At 42.8% G+C, this 21,460-nt stretch overlaps 1 protein-coding gene across 7 annotated transcripts in view; it reads left to right on the top strand.

Moving 5' to 3' along the window:
• Window positions 1-21,460, top strand: part of plekha6 (pleckstrin homology domain containing, family A member 6) — a 136,570-nt gene that overhangs the window by 44,420 nt on the left and 70,690 nt on the right. For all 7 annotated transcript variants that reach the window (XM_067588527.1, XM_067588530.1, XM_067588529.1 and 4 more), the window contains one exon: window positions 11,249-11,321. In XM_067588527.1, coding sequence (XP_067444628.1) covers window positions 11,249-11,321 — 73 coding nt within the window. The remainder of the gene's footprint in view (window positions 1-11,248; window positions 11,322-21,460) is intronic.

A 21,460-nucleotide genomic window follows, 5' to 3' on the forward strand; every position in this document is an offset into this window, starting at 1 on the left:
TTTCGTATAGAGCAGGTCAAGACCATACTCTTAATTTACAGAGACCCAACATTCCCCCATGAGCAAGCACTTGGCAACGGTGGCAAGGAAAAACTCCCCTTTAATGGGAAGAAACTTCGAACAGAACCAGGCTCTAGGTGGGCAGCCATCTGCCTTGACCGGTTGGGTTGAGAGAGAGGGACGGTGTCGTCTGAAAAATAAGATAAGTCTGAAAAGCAGGCATGGCAGCTTGGGTCAGAGTGAAGACTTGAGGCGGTGAATTCGGAGCATATGAGCAAAGCGAAGAATGCAAGTGAGAACGTGACTTCTAAATTACGAGCAACATGAGGAATGCAATATCTGGAACAGATGGTGTGGATGCTGACTGACAGCAAGTTAGCAGTAAGAGGAAGGCAGCAAGGATTTTTTAGCTCACTCTTGGCATAAAAGTTCTCTGTAGTTTGTGTAGAGTGAGGAACTTGAGGCTGCTAGAAAAGTTTTGGCAATGTTTGCTGCACAGGGGGAAATATAACCTGGCCCCCACCAGGGGGTGCAGATGATGCAGGCTGTGGCGGTGGAGGCAGCGGTGGCTCTGTGACATCACGCTTGCCAACTCTGGTGGTGATTAGCTCTGGCGATGAATCCGGACGCACGGGAAGTTCTGTGATTGTTGTTGACGCTGAGTAGAGATGAAACAGTCTGACTTTATTGTCTCTGTGGTTGAGGGGAATGCCTACCCTTACAGGAACTGTTGGAGGCAGGCGACAGTTCAATCTCTGACATGGGTTCCGTTTGTGGATGTAAAGACAGCTGAATCAAGAGGAGGGTGCACTGTGGATTCACCATGATGGATAGTAACCCATACTAGAGGCAGCTGATGAGGAGAAGTTGAACCCACCTACTCCCATGGCTATAACTGTCGTGTCCAGGGTTTTTGGCCCTCGCTGACAGAGGAGACGAGCCTGAGATCTATTGGGAAGCGAAGGGTCACGTTAGGGGAGCATAAGTGGAGGTGCCCACTAGGCCGGTATGTGCACTGCTGAGCGCAGCGGCTCCACTGGGACACTTGGCTTTGGTCTGAATGCTGTGTCATGGCTGGAGGAGAACCAGTTTCAAACAAATCTTCATCCGAATCGGATATGTTGATCTTCAGTTCATGATCCATGGTGAATTGCATTTTTGAAATCGAATTTGTCCAAGTTTTTTATAATGTAATCATGTGATTAAAGGTGGAGTGCGGTTTTGTCCGTCAAGAAATCTGAGACAAAACAAATAATATCTGGTGGTAGCTTGAGCTTGTTTCTGAGAAGCTAAACTGAAACTGCATGCACTTGAAGCACAGAATACAAGAGCGGAAGAGGAAGAGAGGTTTAGGTGGTATTTATAGGAATGCCAGAAGTGAAGTGGCATAGTTGAGGTGTAGTCCTGCTCCTGAAACTGAATATGCATCAATAAAGGAATTATTTACAAACATACACTATGTGCACACCATGCCTAGGTGCAAAACACCACCAAGGCTCAGCTTGTTCCACCAGAGGCTAAGGCCAACTGTATGGGTGGAGGGCCACTCAGTTAACATGTGCAAAGCTAGCTTTCAAAGAAAATGACGTAATTCTGAGCTAGTGTCCGTTCTTGCAAGAGCCATAGTCCCAGAGGCATGTTACGTAAAGCCATGTCCTGCTGCATTGGGCTCAGCAAATGCTCACAGAATGCTGTGAACGTGAAAGTGCTGGCAGCCACTTCTATTCAGTGGAACCTGATAAAAGTGGATGGGGTTGACCAGGAGTCCACCACACAGATCTCAGATAGAGGGGTATCTTGTTACAAGGCCCATGAGGCAGCCAGGTCCCAGGTGTGCTCTCTCATATAACTATTGGATTGCATCCACAATCCAATGAGAGCCATTACGTGGCAGGATGCATGGCATTCCTCATGCACTGAAAGGGCATGGAGTTCTCATCCTCTTTCAGATGACACAATGGCCAAAAAGAATGCCACCATGAAAGAGAGTGAGAAAAAGACAATTACATCTGATTGACAAGAGCCGTGACACTGTTTACATAAAAGTTGGTAAACTCTTCAAGTAAAGGCGTGGACTGTTTCAAGGGGCTCCAATGGCTCATGCTGCAAGGCTAACAGCACCATCTCCAGATCTCACGCAGGGACAGCTGGCCTTCTGTGGTAGGGAGTAACCCTACAATTACAGTTCAAAAACTGAGAAATAAGGTCACAACAACCCTCTGCCAGTGTCCAAGGCCTCACATGGGCTGCCTTTATGGCTGCCACTATTCAACTATAGTTGAGGGAGACTCTGCAACATTTACTGGAGGATATCATAAGCAATGGAGGAGAAGGGATGCACCCATCTCAAATTGCACCATGATTGATAGGAATATGCTGCCCTAGTTGATGGAGCCTGAGCTCCCAGCAGAAGCCCAAGTCCCCCTGCCCATTTGTTTGGAGCAGCCACCATGATAATGTCTGTCACCATGACAGAGCAGTTCCTGAGCTCTGGTAGGAAGAGCAGAAGAGCCAGATAGACCGCCTACAATTCTAGAAGATTGATGTGCGGTGCCAACCAGGGTCTATGCCATTGGCCACCGGAGCTACATGTATCTGTTACCAACACTCTTGCCTGCAGATATTTCTATGGATGAAGTCTGAGGGCACATGCTCAGAGGAGCCAGCAGCACTACGTGCACTATGACTACCATCAGCCCTAGAAGGCAAAGCCACAGTTTTCATATTACCTTGGCCATAAAGCAGAACTGGGACAAACAAGCACTGAAGGCAGCCGGTCTTCCAGAAGTTCAGGGAGCGTTCCTATCCTAGTGTCCAACCACATGCCTAGGCAGTCTGTGGACAGGGAGGGCTAGAACCCGCTCTTCCTCCTCTCAAGATGCAGGACCAGGTGCTTCAAGTGCTGCAGGAGCTGAGCCCATTGTTGAAAAATTGCTCCTTCTACTGGGCATACACCAGCCAATCGTAGAATAATCGACGATGCAAAAACCTTACCAACACAAAGTTCCCTGTATTGCATCCATGCACCATTTGAACATGTGGGGCTGGGGGATGGGTGGGCATGCAGAACTCAAAAGTTCTGCTGTTGTTCGTGAACCTGAGGTGGCAAACTGTCCTGAGGTGCATCAAGGAGGGGGCTGGGATCCTAGAATTGTCAGGGCTGAGGGGAGGGCTTGGGGGGCACCTGGCCCTGGTCCTGCCCATGCTGCTAACTATGTTTAGCCAGTCTTAGCTTAACTAGAAGCAAAGAGACGTTCTTGAACAGCTGAGCCCCCCCAAAACAGACTTGGAGGTGAACACCAAGGCCCCAAAGGCCTGATCCATAGGAGGCAGTGGTCCATGGCTAATCATCTCATGATCATGTCCATTTGCTAGCTGTCTTTATAGACCTAGCCAGCAATGAGCATCAGTCCCTGTAACAGCAAGCAGCAGCACAGAAAAAGGGCGGGACTGGCCAGACTCAAGGGGCTTGCTCCTGCTCCTCCTCTACCTGCTGTGCCTCCATACACATTTGACCTAAGAGGAAGTCCTAGACCTCTGAGTCAGAAAAAAGGATGTCAATTTTTTCAATCAATCCTCAGCCACACCCCCTTGCACTCTAATCGAAGGGGGGAGGATTACTCCCAGAGCAGCATGGGTGGATCTGGGCCCCCTTTGACCAGCAAGCTGTATGCATCGCGGAGCTCACGCCCCTGTTTCAACAGGACTCTATCCCTACCACAAAGGGGAAGAAGTCGTTCTCATTGCAATGGCGACCTAAGCGACTCTAGAATTTCTGATGATTCGGAGGGTCCCCCGCCACACCAACACCAAGGCTTGCACATTCAACAGAGTCCCTCGCAAGCAACATAGAACACATGTGCCCTGCTACAGGGCATGAAGACAACACTGGAGTCCTGTGGATCCACACCCAGGAAACGCCAACCTAGCAGTAGAAGGCAACAAGATATCTCACATTAAGATGAACAGCAGAACAGGACCTCACAGGTGGGGAGTGATGACCAAACCCACCCCCCAACCGAGCTCTTTGAGCCATATCCACTGCCTGAATGGATGGAGATGGATCTCTCAGCAGTAGTGTCCCCTCCAGTTAAGCATAGTGTGCTGTACCCACAACCTCAGCATGCACTAACGCTTAGCACCACTCCCATCTGGTACCATAGCCACCGTTAATTAGCATTCTGTCCATAACACATAGCATGCTTTAGATACTGTGTCAGAAGTGTAAGGTTAGACTAGTTAGACTAAAGTTCTAGACTAAATTAGACTAAATCCTTAGATCTGCTACTACCACTGTTATGCAACCATCACAGACACATCTGGCATATAGTCTTGGCAGTGCACTCCCCACGTAGAAAGAGGATTCACATGTCATATACAGGTACATTCAAACCCACAGGCCAGACTGGACTCTGTCCTTCCCATTCAGCTACATTTTGCACACCAGTCTGCGCTTTTTAACTGGCTAACTCCAACCCCTTTCAGGAGTAAGCCTATTAACCTTACCACCTTTCCTTTTCCTTCCTTCCTTTTTCTTGTTTACCTTTTATTTTTCTATTTTATGATTTTGTGTTGTCACTGATAACCAAAGAAAAGCAAAAGGATTGCTGAGGTTAATGCTTTGTGTACCTAGATTTAGTTAGACCTCTCCCCAGATGTTGCCTCAGTAACTCAGTAACTGCACAAACACCAAAGCCTCTGTGAACTCTGAACTGTATGGACTGTTTCAACCTTTTCTTGCTCTCAGGAATATGTTAAATGGTAAATGGACTGTACTTGTATAGCGCCTTTCTAGTCTTCAGACCACTCAAAGTGCTTTTACACTACATATCACAGTCACCCATTTACACACATTCATATGCTGAATGGGTACAGGGGCTACCATGCAAGGTCCCAACCTGCCCATCAGAGGAAACTAACCATTCACACACATTCATACACTTATGGCACAGCCATCAGGAGCAGTTTGGGGTTAAGTATCTTGCCCAAGGACACATTGACATGTGGACTGGAGGAGCCGGGAATTGAACCGTCAATCTACTGATTAGTGGATGACCCACTCTACCTCCTGAGCCACAGTCACCCCCTATATATATATATAATATATGGACTGTTTCCACCTTCAGGTTGTCTCAGGAAAATGTGGACTGTGTAACCCTCAGGTTATTTTCAACCTACAGGAACTGTTTTGTCCTTGGGTTGCTCTAAATACTGTGGTCAGCACCTCACTCTTCAGACCAAAGGGCGGAATGTTAGGCCTCATACGTCATCTGCATGAGACAAAGGCAGGCCTGCATGCAGTCACCAAGTCTGATAACAAAGAAAGGCACCAAGTAAAACAACAGGACTCCAAATGGACTTCAATTCCCATCATGCTCTTCTCACCTCACACCTTGGTGTGAAATCCAGCATAGTCAAACTCTTGGCTCTCACTGGATGAGACCCACATTCCCACAGTGTTTTGAGACTACTGCAGCCCACAAAAAATGTGGTTGAGCGGCACCAATTCTGGTCACATCCAGTGACAGAGGGGACTTCGGTGGACAGATTCATCACAGAACTGTGATAGAAGAGCTAAGACTGTGTGTTTCACCCAAGTGAAAATGATATGCTCAGATACAAGCAACTATTTAGCATAACAGATTTTCATCTAAAAGAAAGACTGCTAAGTGAAAATGGCCTATTGCTATACAGAAATATAGAAAAAGGCAATGCAGACCACCCACACATGTCGTTCATGATGCTCCATTGAAAGCTATAGACATAACAGCAGGGTGGAGAAGAATGGGCACCAAGAACAAGAGCAGCAAGACATCAGCAACCGGAACCTGCCAAAGGTGTGGAAAGAGACATGAGCGGTGCTAGTGCCCAGCCTATGAAGCAGTGTGTCACAAATGTGGAAAAAGCAACCATTTTTCCAAGGTATGTCGAGCAGCCAGCAACAACAACAACAATTATAGAACAAAGACTGTAAACCACATTGAGAGTGAAATGGATTCTTTTTACATCGGAACACTAGCAAGTGCTGAGGTGAGTGCAGCCTAAATCAACAATGTTAGTTGCACTTGGTGCTCGCCTGACCCCAAATGGCGTTGTGTCACTGAAATGTAAGACCACCAAAACCACAGCTAAACCACAGTTCTCTGTATAACGTCAGTCTGACATATTGATCATGGGCAGAGCAGCACGTGAAGATCTGCAGCTGGTTAGGAGGATTAACACACTCACCACAAAGTCTCCAGCCACCATAGAGGAGATGCATCCAGCGGTCTTCACAGGGCGGGGTGAGTTCCCAGGAGTCCATCACCTATATGTTGATCTAAACATCATGCCTGTGGTCCATGGCTGCAGGAACATTCCTCTCTCTGTCATCGACAAACTGAAAGACACACAAGACCTTGAGAAAATAGACGTTATTAACAACTGTCAAAGAACTGACAGAGTGGGTGAACAGTCTGTCATCACAGAGAAGAAGATGGGTACATTGAAGATATGCTTGGATCATTGTAACCTGAACAAGGCTGTAAAGTGCTAGCACTACTCCATTCCCACCCCCAAAGATGTGTGCAGCAAGCTAGCAGGAAAATACATCTTTACTGTCACCACGAGTGAGGTGTTCCAGCGCGAAACTGAAAGACCTTCGGTGACATACAAGATGTACACATTAGGGATGTGTAGAGGTCCCGGTATTTGTATTTGTATCTATATTTTTCGAGGCAACAAAATTATTCATATTTGTATTTGAATTCGAACAAAAGTGGAAAGAGGCTTAAAAATCCTGTTTTTGTTTTTATTATGCTTTTAATTTTAGAAAATTAAAATGTTACAATAAGTGTTCATGAATAAACTACCTTACGAAGGAGGTCCCCACACCGAGACTCCCAGATCATAGACAACTGTGCTGACTACTGAGCTAAAACTTTACTCATCGCCTCATTGCAGACAGACCTCTACCTATTTATACACCCACAGAGACAGCACACGATCTAATGTGTAGGGAAGAACTTCAAAACTGATTATTGCCTTGCACGTTTCTTTTATTGCCTATTTTTTTACAACCTACCTTTGTTGAAAGGAGAAGGAGAACAACAGGTTATGGGGAGTCCCTTGGGAGCACTTTGCATGTGTCAGTAGCTCAGCTTTATCTGTGGGGAACACCCCCAACTCCGGGAGTGATGTCCAAATTAGGAAATGTGTGTCATGTAGCAGGTGGATGTGACTCTCCTCATTGAGACCTGCTGATAGACATAACAGTGGAACAGAGGACAGAGACTGAGATAGCGATGTAACCGACCTGCGTGCTGGTATTTGACATGGTTCTTCCCAAAAACAAATATTTTTTTAAATATTTGTATGAAACAAATATTCATGAAAAAAAACACTATTTGTGCTTTGTGGAATAACATATTTGTTTTCGGGCACACCACTAGTACACATCATCACTGACAACATGATCATTGCTGCATCAACAGACCTGAAGCATGATGAGATCCTACACAAGGTAATGGGGAGAGCAAAAGCAGCCGATGTGAAGTTCAACAGAGACAAGGCTCAGTTCAGAGTCAACACAGTGAAATACATGGGGCACGTCATCATGCTAGGGAGACAGAGAACTGAAGATGTAAAGCAATTATGAAGTATTATGATACTTGACCTTACATATAGGGTGGCTGTGGCTTGGGGTTAGGGTTAGAGTTGGGGTAGAGCGGGTCGTCCACTAGTCGGAAGATCCTCAGCTCATCCAGTCCACATGTTGAAGTGTACTTGGGCAAGATACTGAATCCCAAATAGCTCCCAATGACTGCGCCAGTGGTGTGTGTGTGTGTGTGTGTGTGTGTGTGAATGTGCATTAGATTAGAGCTCGATGATCAGGTTAGGAATCATAGACAGTGTTACCAAAGGACCTTCTCACCATAGTCTTCTCAGCCAAAAGATTTCATCAATACATTTATGGCAAGACAGTGCAGACAGATCACGAGCCTCTGGAGATCCTCATGCAGAAGCAGTTGAGCAGAACACCAGCATAGCTGCAGGTAATGCCTCTACAACTGCAGTGGTATGATCTGAACATCATATACACACCAGGCAAGCACATATACATACATACTGCCCCATGCAACAACAAGCGGAGATGGAGAAGATGTCAACGAGAACTCCTGTGACGATGAAGGTTATAAGCCATGGAAGCCACAGACGTGCTGAGTGAGGAGAAACTCAGCCAGCAGAAAGAGACAGCTGCAGCAGACAGAGTGTTACAAGCTGTGTGGGAGAACCACAATAAAGGACAGCCAGAGAAACGATGCAGCATAGACAGAAGCCTACACAACTATTGGCCAATGCAACACATCATCAGCCTACAGAACGGTATCATGATGGTCAGAGACAAGATCATCATACTCCAAAGCTTCAAAAAAGTAATCTTAAAGAAGCTACATCTAACTCACTAAGGAGTTCAGTGGATAAAGGCCAAAGCAAGAAGAGCCCTCTACTGGCCTGGAATGGCACGTGACATTAAGATGATGGTGGGGAAGTTTGCACTGTGTCAACAGCTACAGCTACAACATCAGAGAGAGCCGCTCATCACACAAGTGCCAGAACTGCCATGGATGAAAGTTGGAGCAGACATCTTCAAGCTGAAAGGTCAGTCATACCTTTTGTTAATGGATTAACTGACAAAGTATTCGGAAGTGGGGAACTTACCGGATAAAACAGCTCACTCAGTAAGTCAGAGAATGAAGTCTGTCTTTGCCAGGCATGGAATCCGTAAAGAGCTCATGAGTGACAGTGTTCCATTTGCCAGCTATGAGATGAAGTCATTTGCTGCTCCATGGGAGTTCAAGCTGACACCCTCCATCCAAGGATATCCGCAGTCAAATGGACTTGCTGAAAGGACAATAAAGACTGTGAAACATGCACTGAAGAAAGCACTATAACAGGTACAGACCCACATCTAGTGCTGCTGTCACTGAGAAACACACCAATGACAGGCCTGGAGGAGTCTCCCACACAGATGTTAATGGGAAGAGTCCTGCAGAGTACACTCCCATCCCACAGCATGTGTACAGCAGACTACAAGACCTGCAGTTTTGTCAGCAGCACTACTACAACCGAGATGCCAAGCCACTACCATTGCTGGCCCCTGGTGCCACTGTACACATGCAAACCAGGCATGGATGGGAGCATGATGTAGTTATGCACAAGAGAGAAGAACCGCGTTCCTACACCATGCAGACACTTGCAGGGAAGACATTCAGTAGGAACAGGTGCCATCTAAAAAGGATACACCCGTGTTCGTGCAGAGACACTGACGAATATTCACAGGTACTAACAAATATTCACAGGTACTACTTCCCCATTAAATCCAAATCAGCTGACCCACCACCACAAAGCCCTCTAGTGAGTGCAGACAACTCTCCTGCACATCGCACCAGAAGTGGTAGAGCAGTCAGAAATCCTGCCAGATACAGAGACTATATCATGGACAATTTACTGAGGAGTCACTATGTTGATCTAAGTTTGACTTTTATGATCCTCATGGATCAATCACTTATTTCTGGGGTCTCGGTTTGGTATGATTTTGGAACAGCACAGGAAATAAAGAAAAGTAGAAAATAACATTTTGGTCTTTAATTTTTAAAAACGTAAACTTCCAACTCATTGGCCAAAACTATTACTGAAACAGTTAAGTTGTGCTGCAGTGGAAAAGGAAAACAACCTTTATGTTTCTTGCAAGGAGTCAGGACACCTGCTGACAGCTGTTTTATGCTGATTTATGGTCTAATTGTATATAAGAGTCGGAGTAAGTGGATTATCAAATTATTTTGACAGATATTGTTCGGGTCATGGAGTGTTTTCTTCGTATGTCTGCATGCACCGAACTGTAACGTGACAGTTCGGGGCGAATACAGGTACCATTACACCCCCGCTGTATAGTGCTGAGTTCGTCACGGTAAAGAGCAAGGCACAAGACCTTCCGCCTCGAGTCCATATTATTATTAGAAGTAGTAATGTTAAGAGTTATAAGGTGGACCCACCAGTTACTATACTATAACAGTATAATAGCGACAAACACAACAAACCCTCTCTCCTAGAAATTATGTATACTAAACTGTTTTCCCACTTGTGTTGGCAAACATAGTTGCTGCTTGTATTATGTTCATCAGCAATGTTTTTCAAATGAATTAAGCAACACATTTATTTACCTCACTAAAGTTCTAGGAGGGTGGTCAGAGTGGATGGTGGGCCTACAAAACTACTAACGATCTAAGGAAGATTCTTGTTTTGGTCAGAGATTAATACACACTGTGTCTCATGCTTTATTCACTTATGTATTAAACCATAGTTCTACCAGTGTCTAAACATAACCATAAAAAGTTTAATAATGCTATTGTTTATACCAGTGGATATTGTAGTGCAAAATTAGATATTTTAGAGGGGAAAAAATACGTTGCCATTGAAGATTTCACTTTTACATTTTACCAAATTGGTAACATGGTGCTTAATTTGCACTATTTTGAGCAAATAATCATAAAACAATAAATACAAGTTGAAGAACATATTAAGAGCAACATAGGTTGTAGGTTTAAATTTGCAATTCAGCAATTTGACAGTAATTTTTGGATTGACAGGATATGTTACTTTGTACTGAAGTAGAATTAGAATGGAGCATAAAACAGGGAAGCTCATATGGAGCACCTTCTTTAACCCTCATCACCAGTGTTTGTTCAGGCCCTGTGTTCTCTGGCTGTGTGATTCTGTCTGACAGTGTGCCTACATCAGATCAGCGGAACATTTAGCTTTCAGCAGTAATTACATTCAGTGCCAATGTTCAGTACTGAAACAGGAAGTACCTTCATATCACATGTCAAAAACTAAGTCTGGAGGCTGTGGCAGTGAAACATATTTGGCTTTGACATCAGCCCAAATTTACATCCCTTCTCATTCCAGCTGGCCTGGTGCTGGCCTTTTGTCATTTAAAGCTTAAATAAGAAATCCCCACTGACAATTAATTCATCCTACTAAACTGTCCATGTTCATATTAATGAATATGCCTCCCACTGCAGCTGTAAGGACCTTTGATGTGCTTTCTAGTTTTTAGATGAAAATGGAATTGGGGCCTACTGACAGTATCTAACAGATCAATTCATTGTTGGTTTTTGTCTTTTTATGAGATTTGTTGATAACAATAATGATGACAAGGATAAAGGTGATGATGCTGATGATGATTCATGATTGTGTGTCCCTGCAGGCCAGCAGTGGAGTGAAGCAGTGGAACAAGAGGTGGTTCGTCCTCACTGACAGATGTCTGTTCTACTACAAAGGTTTGTTCTCCAGCCCAGATATCTGCTTCTATGATTTACAACTGATTTGTAATAGAGAGCTGTCTTGTACTTAAATTATGGGCCCTATTTTAACTGGGCAAGCGTAACAACAAGCACTGCATGGCAGGTCTTGGGCTTGGACTGCATGGGCGTTTCCATGCGCACTTGCTACTTTGCACCGCAATGCAGAGTTATAACCGACCAGTCTGATGTGTGTAGAGTTGTGTGTTGTTATTCCATAGTAGCCTGGTGTCATTTTCAGGCGATTTAATGAAGGTAAACACAGTGAATGACTGTGCATACGTCTGGCGTGACACTTCTCAAATCGGAGGCTGCAGATGTATTAACATATTCTGTCCTGCTGTTAATGAACTGAAGAAGAAGCTTTTCATACAATATAAATAGCTGTGGAAACCAGATACTGTAAGAATCACCCACATTCATTTATAGATCAATGCAAACCGATTTACTGACATTCCTGCTTTAACCACATTAAGAATGATGTTTTATACCGATTTAAATGCATCTACTGGTTGAAGTGTTTAATTCAAATAGTTTTATATTGTAAACATTAATCTGTTATTGCAGCACATTAGCTGCAAGTATTTTGTTTGCTCTTGTTCATAAGGCAGATAAAGTATCAGCAGATTGACATTGCGTCAGAAACAGATGTGGTTCTGAGATGTCTAGTCTCAGTGCAAAGTCAAGGACACAGTTGCCACCAAAATACAACAACTAGCTTTGCATTTTTTCATTTGAATGCACCTCTCACTTGTTTTCCCAACACCTCTCTTCCCACTTGTGTACTGTGCGCTCTTAGCTGGGCACCAAATCATAGACAGGCAAAGCAAGTGTCAAGGTCAGGAAGGTAACATACTGCTGTTTGCACTGGTCGTTGCGCCACCATGAAAATAGAGCCTGATGTGCTGCCAGCATGAGAGTTACTGTTTTACATGTCAGTGTGAAACAGCAAAAACATACAGCAGTAAGTCATGCATCATTAAAAAAATACAGTAGCAACACATAGTTTGCATAGTTTTGACATGATGTCATATCAATTGCTTTTGCCATATTGCTGACATTATATCCAGGTGACAGCATAGCAGCTACACTGCCAAGTTTGCCACTCAACATTGTTGAAAAAAATTGACACCCATTTTGGTTGCTCTCAGTAGGTTACCTTTATTCTTTGTGGTGCTGTAAAATGTTTTACAATGTTTAATCAAAGTTTTATTTCTTGTTTAATCTGATGGTGTCAAACATTTGCTGACTACTGGCATTTCAACAGCCTAAACCATGATTTGATACCATTTCAAAGGGTTACAATGTTGTATACAATACTAGATAGTATGCTACTGATTTGATGCTATCTCAAACTACAAAAGTTCATTGGTTCTATAAGGCCAGGCTAACCATTATCCCACATATCCAGCGCACACAACTCAGCACCAATTGTACTGCAACATTGCCTGCCAGTATGGTGGGCATGTCTTTTCTATTAGCTTCATTCTTTTATTACTAATGTTGGAAGTTCTGTTCCCTCATGGTACTTCGGCTGTCAGTCACAAGTTGGCTGTGGCACACTCTGTGTCTCAATTAGTTAATTTCCCTCAGTGATGTCTGGAACTTGTTGGGGCTTTGAGAAATCTACATGGATAATGCCCTTTAGAAGGGGTGTTCCAACCATGGATAAAATAAGAAGAGCTGCTGTTAATAGCAGTAAATAAAATGTGGACTCCTATGTAAATTAAAAGAATGATAAAAATGAATCACACAAAAGTAATTAATCAATATAACGTTTACAAATGTGCCTGATTGGCATTTTACAATTTCTGTATAAATGCAAAAAAAAAAACAACCCAAAAAACCCCAACACAATCAGTATAGCAAGACCAACAATGTTTTACTAAAAGATTCCATCTCTCACCTTATATTTCAGCTCCACCTTATCACTTCACCCTTAGATTGCCTTAGAGAAACGTGCCTGGTCTGAATTATGCATGAAGTGTGCCCATTCTCAATGCATATTCTGTGTTTATACCAGTTTATGTGCAGCAAATGGTGTTTACATGTTTTTTGTGTGTACACATTGTTTATGCATCTGGTTCCATGTGTTGGGGAGTTCTGCTGCATGTGTGTAAAAAGTAGTATAGTAGTAATATATATAAAAGTAGTGTAGCCTTTTGTGGCTTCAGAGGGAGCTGTGTAAAATCTGATAAACTGCCTCAAATGATAACTTGATTCAGCGTCAGTTGGGGCTGAAGACTACAAGTTTGAAAGTTAAAGAAATCTAGGGATGTTAGAAAGAAGAGAGGTTACCAGACCTCTGTAGTCTGCTCCTCATCTGCTTGAGGCTAGAAGGCCCAGATATTAGCCACAACTAGCATTTTACACTCAAATTAGTACAGTCAAGTGAATTGAGTTGAATTGCATTGTGGGTAATGTAGACACCAGGATTCAAAAATTAAAGAAGCGGAATGCATGGAATACAAAAGGGGGTTCTGCTGTTTCAGTCTAATCCTGTCTTTTAAACTGTCCATCATGAGTCTGACAATGTTACATAGGAGTCTTTTAACTGCTCATGTCTCAGTGACCTGTTGTTACTTGTTTGTCCTGTGCCTTAGAGCCGATGGCTCCCTCAAATAACCTTGTGCAGGATTCCAGCAATAAAGCAGGATTCTCCCAAAAGAGGTACACAGAAAACATGCTTTGATAAGAGTAGAACAGCTAACAAAACAGTCCCTTCAGGATCCACTGCTGCAACTACTTCTTTTTCTTTGTTGCTGATTTAGTTCACAGTTCTGACTGTCTTTTGCCTCTCTCTGTAACCATGTAACAAAATAGTCCAGGTTAAAGATCATTTTACAAACCTGTCATTACAAACATGGCCTTTAAGTGGCCATGCTTTTCTTTTCTCTTCTTTCTGATTTTATTTTCTACTGGGGGATTCTCTCTTTATTCTGAACATGTCTGTTTTGTTCCCAGCCTCCCCTCTTTCTCTGCCTGGCCCAGCTGTGTTTTGGAAAAGAAGGCTGAGAGAGAGGGAGCGATGGAGAGAGGAATGTGTGACACTGCAATTTACCACTAGGATTGCCATGCCAGTGAGGACTGAGGGCCAAAAAATGGGCACAAGAGGAGGAGAAAAGCACCAGATTTTTGTTATATTTGTTGTGTTTTACAGAGCTGTTTCTGACTCCTCCAAGGCACAGCACTGTGGTTTGTGCTTGTAAGTGTATGGGTATTTAGACACATACAGTGCTGCTTGAAAGTTTTTGAACCCTTTAGAATTTGCTTTATTTCTGCATAAATATGACCTAAAACGTGATCCTAAAGTCCTAAAACTAGATGAAGAGACATCAGTTAAACAAATGAGACAAAAACCTTACACTTGTCCATTTATTTATTGAGGAAAATGATCCAATGTTACATGTTTGTGCGTGGCAAAAGTATATGAACCCCTAGGATTATCAATTCATTTGAAGGGGAAATTACAGCCAGTTGTTTCAATCAATGGGATGACAATCACATGTGAGTCTGGGAGGCTCTACCTTATTTAAAGAAGAGAAGTCTGGGTCTTCACTATCAAACTCACCGGTTTGTGGAAGTGTATCATGGCTCAAACAAAGGATATTTCTGAGTATCTTAGAAGAAGAGTTGCTGATACTCACCAGGCTGGAAAGGGTTACAAATCCATTTCTAAAGAGTTTGGACTCCATCAGTCAACTGTCAGGCAGATCGTGTACAAATGGAGGACATACAACACCATTGTTACCCTCCCCAGGAGTGGTCGGACAACAAAGATCACACCAAGAGTATGCATGCAATAGTCCGGGAGGTCACAACGGACCCCAGGATAATGTCTAGGTAACTAAAGGTCTCTCTTGCAGTGACTACAGTCGATGTTAATGTGTCCACCATCAGGAGAACATGCTGCCATCTACGGTTCGCTCAAGACCACGTGGATAAGCCAGAAGGTGGCTTATCACAATATTCTGTGAATGGATGAGACCAAAATTGAAGTTTTTGGATTGTTGCACATGTTTTGGGAACAGTGTCATTGGATTGAAAGTCAGCGAGGATGAAGGGTGTATTCCAACTATTAAGGAATCAGACTGATCAGTCTGCCTGTGAAAGCTTACAGCCACAGTGCTAAAGAGGAGACTGTGGCTGATTGTTAAACCTCTGAATCAGGAGGAACAAAGCAGATTCTGCCCTGGTTGAACAACAACCTGTATGTGGCACTCAGCTCCAAGCATATTTTTCCTACTAAAACAGTAAATCTAAAAAAAATGACTCTAAAATATATAGTTTAACTTTTAGAAAAGGCTCAGTCATTTCCTAAAATATACAAACACTGTGGTTTTTAGGAAATGTTACTCAAAGAAGAGGAAATAATGCATTTGTTGACACTGTCCTCCTCCGAGAGAATCACACAATAGGTCGTAATGTCAGTGGCCCAAAAACAACATAAAGTGGTTTTTGTGCCTAAACCATAGTGTTGTCACATCATAAAACATTATTTGGTTGTTTAGTTTGGATCACTTGTTGGGGACTCACAGGTGGATTAATACACATTTAGTGAGTATTTCTGGCAGCTGGAGCAGGTGGTGGCAGGGAGCATCATGTGATTCCTCTGGATGATGTCAGCAGCTCACCGGATGGTGCGCCTGGGGCTGCTGCACATGAGAAACCTCCAACGCTGGTTTGCGCAGCTTCGGCTGCATCTGAACCAGTGTCATGCCAAGGCACTTACCCTCTGATGGGAGGGCTAAATCCAAATGTCCACCCTATTTGACCTCCAACCTGAGCTCTCGCAGACTTCAGTTGTACGTACTGTGACATGTTCACATTTATCACGTTAAGATTTATTACCAAGAAGCATTGTTACAACAAAGAAATAATCTACCGAACACAAATTTCCTTACTTTTTGTGCTATGTTTAGTATAGCAGATTATAATAAAGAAATCCATGTTATTAATCCCATGGGCCTATTATTTTGTGTTTAGCTTACATTATACCTGACTACATCACAACAAAAGCCTATAAACAAGAGCCTATTATTATTGTCATTATTATTATTATTATTGTTGTTGTTGTTGTTGTTGTTATTATTAGGGCCCGTGCACCGACAGTGTGAAGGCCTGATTGTAATTCAAAGAATTATTATTATTCTTCTCTGTGAAGAAAAGCATTTTTTTTTAAACATGAGCATGGCAAAATGGCTCAACAGCACCCCCTAAACTGCATCCCCTGCGGCATGTTTCACCGACATGCGCAAACTGACTTCATCAGATTGACTTCAAAATTTGTGTGTGTCATATAGACTAGTTTGTGATCAAAAGTTATCAAAATCAGTTCAGTTCAGGTCAGTTTTCACTGAACGCCCTTGCAAATGTGATGCGGCAAATTTCGATGTCTCGCTGTAAAACAGGAAGTTGTTATAACTGTAATATACATTGTCCAATCTGCCCCAAATTTCTCATGCTTCATGAGGGTCCCATCCTGAATACATCTATGTGTCAATATTGAGACATACTCATAGCGCCACCTATTGGCAACAGGAACTTACATGTTCTGTACTTTTATGAGCTGTACCAAGCAAGATGAACAGATCCATCTGAAATTTGGTCAGAAAATTCTTATGTCTTTGATAATTCCATATTATGAAAATGGTGAGTTTTCGCTGGACACCTTTGCTGTGGTGGCACGGCGAATTTCGATGTTTCGCCATGAACAAACAAAGTGTTATAACTTGACTGTGCATGATCAGATCTTTTCCAAATTTCTCATGCTTGATAAGGGTCCAAGTCTGAAGGGAAGTTCAGGCTCATATTAAATCTCATTCATAACGCCACCTACTTGCAACAGGAAGTCTTAAGTGCCACTTTTTTGTTAACTACTCCTAGCAGGTTAGTTAGAAACACATAAAATTTAGTCAGTCAAGGTGTAAGACCTTGATGATGATAACTCAAGCTTTTGAGTTTTCATCAAGAGCCATGGCAACACCTTGCTCGCCACAAAATACAAAGCGTTTTTATGGGGCTAAACATGCTTGAAAACTCACAAACCTTTGCACACACATGACATGTCTTAAAGTCTGTAATATTGTATAGGTGGTGGGTATGGGCGTTGAAGAATGACTGGTCAGCGCCCCCTACAATATTTCAACCAAGCAGCCCCCGCACCATGTTAAACCTACATGTACGAAAATCGGTACACACGTATAATGCCAGGGCGCACAAAAAAGTCTCTTAGACCCATAGCTTAAGCCCAACAGGAAGTCGGCCATTTTGAATTTGTTGCTCAATTTTGGTGATTTTGCATGCCTTGTATTTTAACAAACACTTCCTACAGAATTCATCATAACGACTTCAAAATAAGTGTGTGTCATCTGGACTGGTTTAGCTATCATTAAAGCGCGTGGCCGTGGCATGCTGTTCATGTTTTGCCATGACAGAGGAAATTGCTATAACTTTAGTGTAAATGCTCCGATCTGCACCAAACTTCACATGTTTGATGAGAGTCCCTGCCTGAACAATTCTACATGACAATATTCCAGCAAACTGGCTCAACAGCACCGCCTACAGTATTTCAATGAAGCAGCCCCTGCCGCAGGTTAAACCTACATGTATGAAAATTGGTACACACATGTATCATGCCAGGGCACACAAAAAAGTCTCTTGGACCCATAGCTTAAACCCAACAGGAAGTCAGCCATTTTGAGTTTAGTTTTTGTGATTTCCATGCCTTGTATTTTAACGATTCAAGGAATTATTATTTTGCTTTGTGAAGAAAAGCATTTTTGAGGAGCTAAATGTGTTTGAAAACTTATGAAATTTTGCAAATTTGTCAGAAGTGGTGAAACATTTAGTATTTTATGGGTCTTGGGCATGGGCATGGCAAAATGGCCCGATGGTGCACCTTACAAAATTTCAAATTTGAAGCCCCTCTTTTCAGTTTCATGTACATAAATGGAATTCGGTGGGCACATGTAACATGTCCAGACGCACAAAAAAGCCTCTTGGAGCCATACCCTAAATTCAACAGGATGTCAGCCATTTTGAAATTAATTTCAATTTTTGTGCAGATTTTGCCATTTCCAGGCGTTGTATTTTAATGAACTCCTCCTAGAGATTTAACCCCACCAACTTCAAATTTTTTCAGTGTTATCTAAAGACCTTTGTGATGAAAAGTTATCAAGTTGTTATAACTTCAACGTACATCGCCCAATCTGCCTCAGATTTCACATGCTTGATAAAGGTTCCGCCCTGGATGCATCCATGTGTCAATACTGACTCATCGTCATAGCGCCACCTACTGGCAACAGGAAGTTACAGGTGCTGTACTTTTATGACCTGTGCCTAGCAGGACAAAGAGATCCACCTCAAATTTGGTCAGAAAAGCCTTAAGAAGATGATGATGCCATATTGTGTAGATAGTGAGTTTTCATTGAACACTGTTGCCATAGCAACACAGCAAATTTCGGTGTTTCACCATTGCAAAACAAACTGTTGTAACTCTGCTCCACATGCTCAAATCTTTCCCAAATTTCACATGTTTGATAAGAGTCCCGGTCTGAAGACATGTACAGGCCCGTATTGAATCATAGTAATAGCGCCACCTACTGGCAACAGGAAGTTATAGGCCCCATAGTTTTACTAACTACTCCTAGCAGGTTAAACAGATCAACCTAAGATTTGGTCAGCTAAGTTGTAAGACGTTGATGATGTTAACTATTGAGGCTTTTGAGTTTTCATCAAAAGCTGTTGCCATGGCGACGCATTATTCGCCATGAAACAGGAAACTGGGTTTGAGGGGCTAGGGGTGCTCAAAAACTCAGGAAACTTGGCACATGCATCAGAAGGGGTGTATTTAGTTGTCTCGTATGTTTTTGGACTTGGGTGTGGCAAAATGACTCAAGGGCGCCCCCTAGAATATTTCAAAGTCAAAGCCCCCACATTTAAATTTGATGTAGATGGACAAAATTTGGAGGGTATATGTATTGTGCCACGATGAACAAAAAAGCCTCCTGGAGCCATACCCTAAGTCCAACAGGAAGTCAGCCATTTTAAATTTATGTTGCAATTTTAGCGCTGTTTTTGGAATTTACAGGTGCTGTATTTTAACAAACTTCTCCTAGAGATTTAAGTTGACCGACTTCAAATTTGGACAGTGTCGTTAAAAGACCTTCACAATGTTATTAAAATCTTTAGTTTTTATTGAACGTTGTTGCCGTGGTGATGCGGTGAACTTCAATGTTTTGCACTGAAGCAGGAAGTTGTAACTTGAATGTAAATCGTCCAACCTGCACCAAATTTCTCATGCTTAATAAGAGTCCCGGCCTCAGCAAATCTACATGTCAATATTGAGTCATAGTCATAGCGCCACCTACTGACAACAGGAAGTCAACCTTATATGACAAACATCATCTGATTCATGTGAAATTTTCAAGGTGTGGTCAGTTGATATACAGTAACATGATGTATGTGTTCTGTAGCACCGCATAGTGGACCGGGAAATGATATTTAACTCTTTCATGCAGTGTTCCCTAAGAGCCCGGTCCTGAACACATCTGCATGCCTGCAATAAAAACCCTTCAACTACGCCGCGCCCCAATAGCACAAGGGTGCAAGGGCCCAATCATCACCGTTTTAATAGCTAGCCCCGGCTCTCTGTTTGGATTCAACCGGACCACCGAGCCCCAGTTAGTTATTCAGGTTAAAGTGGGAAAAACCAGCGGGTCTGTCGGCCAGCTGAGTGAAGTGAAACCTGCGGAAGAAACACCGGGACCATCATGGAGAAACAGTGCATAGAGGAGCTGCTGTGTTCAGCTGCACAGATAGGAAATCCCACGGCTGACAGGATGTACCACTCTGTTTGGAAAAATATTTTACTCTTCTCTTTTTGGTTTATAACAGCAGTTGGCAATGTTGGGACAGGCAGTGGTGCGTTTGGTTATTAGCAATAATTCATAATTATCACAGATAATTATGTATTATGAAATCAAGATATTGTTAACCTTAATCAATAATTCGGGCACCAACTGTTGGATCTGTGAGGAACACAGTTGATTATTTGCAATAATTATCAATTATCAAAGATAATTAACTAATTATAACAATTAATAGAATTATTAATATGAACTAACAAATACGGGGCACCACCCGGAAACCGGGACCAATAACCAAACAAGGTAGTCTCATAAATGGGAGTTCACCTAGAATGTTAATATCTGAGAGATAAACATTCAAGGGTGAACAAAGAAGGGTTGAATTCGAGCTCTGACCCCTTCAATCAGCCACTTTTCACAATATGTTATACACAATAATGACAAAAGAACTTCTCTTTAAAGATATAACAGTGTTTATTAAACTTAGCAAAATTAAGTTAACAAATGCTTCATTCAATAAACAGCTATTCTAAAATCTAATTCTACCAAACAAGACACAACAGCTATGTACAGGGTTGGACACATGCAGGGGAATGCATGTGTGTATGTGTGTGTGTGTGCGAGACAAGATGGCGACTGGGCCTGACGTGATGACATTGTCGAGGAAGTCACGTCACGTGAGACCCGAATGGCAGAAGTACGGCGGTGTCTTGGCTAGACAAAAGCAAGATGGCTCTCACCCAATTCCATGAAAAACACGTGTCTGATGGTGGATAAGGAAAGACAAAGCAAAGCTTTGTGTGACATTATCTGACCATCAGATGTGCAAAAAGATGTTGGTGCGTGTATCTGTGCATGCACGCGTGTGTGTGTTAGTCGCAAGAGAGGGAGGAGGGAAAGCGATTGTGAAAGGGAGAGAAGCGGTTCTTCTGTCCACAGAGAGCGCACGTACGGACGGCAGTCTGTGACGCACGTTGTCTGGTTTCTGATCGACAAAGCAATTTACTTTCTCACTCATGGTGGCACAAACACAGCAGTAGTCCCAAGCGGGACAAACCCAAAATAGTCTAGTGTGGTGAACAAAACTAACAGGCAGCAAACTTAAAATACTCCTAAGTGTAAGCAGAGAAAAATGGACTCAGTGGTCCGTCAACTCACACAAGAACAATAGCAATAAAGCTAAAAAGCTAAATGCTAAACAACAGCAACTGATGCTGAAAAGAACACACAACTAACACTGCCTCTGCC

Source organism: Thunnus thynnus, chromosome 4, assembly GCF_963924715.1.
Source record: "Thunnus thynnus chromosome 4, fThuThy2.1, whole genome shotgun sequence".
Classification (NCBI taxonomy): domain Eukaryota; kingdom Metazoa; phylum Chordata; class Actinopteri; order Scombriformes; family Scombridae; genus Thunnus; species Thunnus thynnus.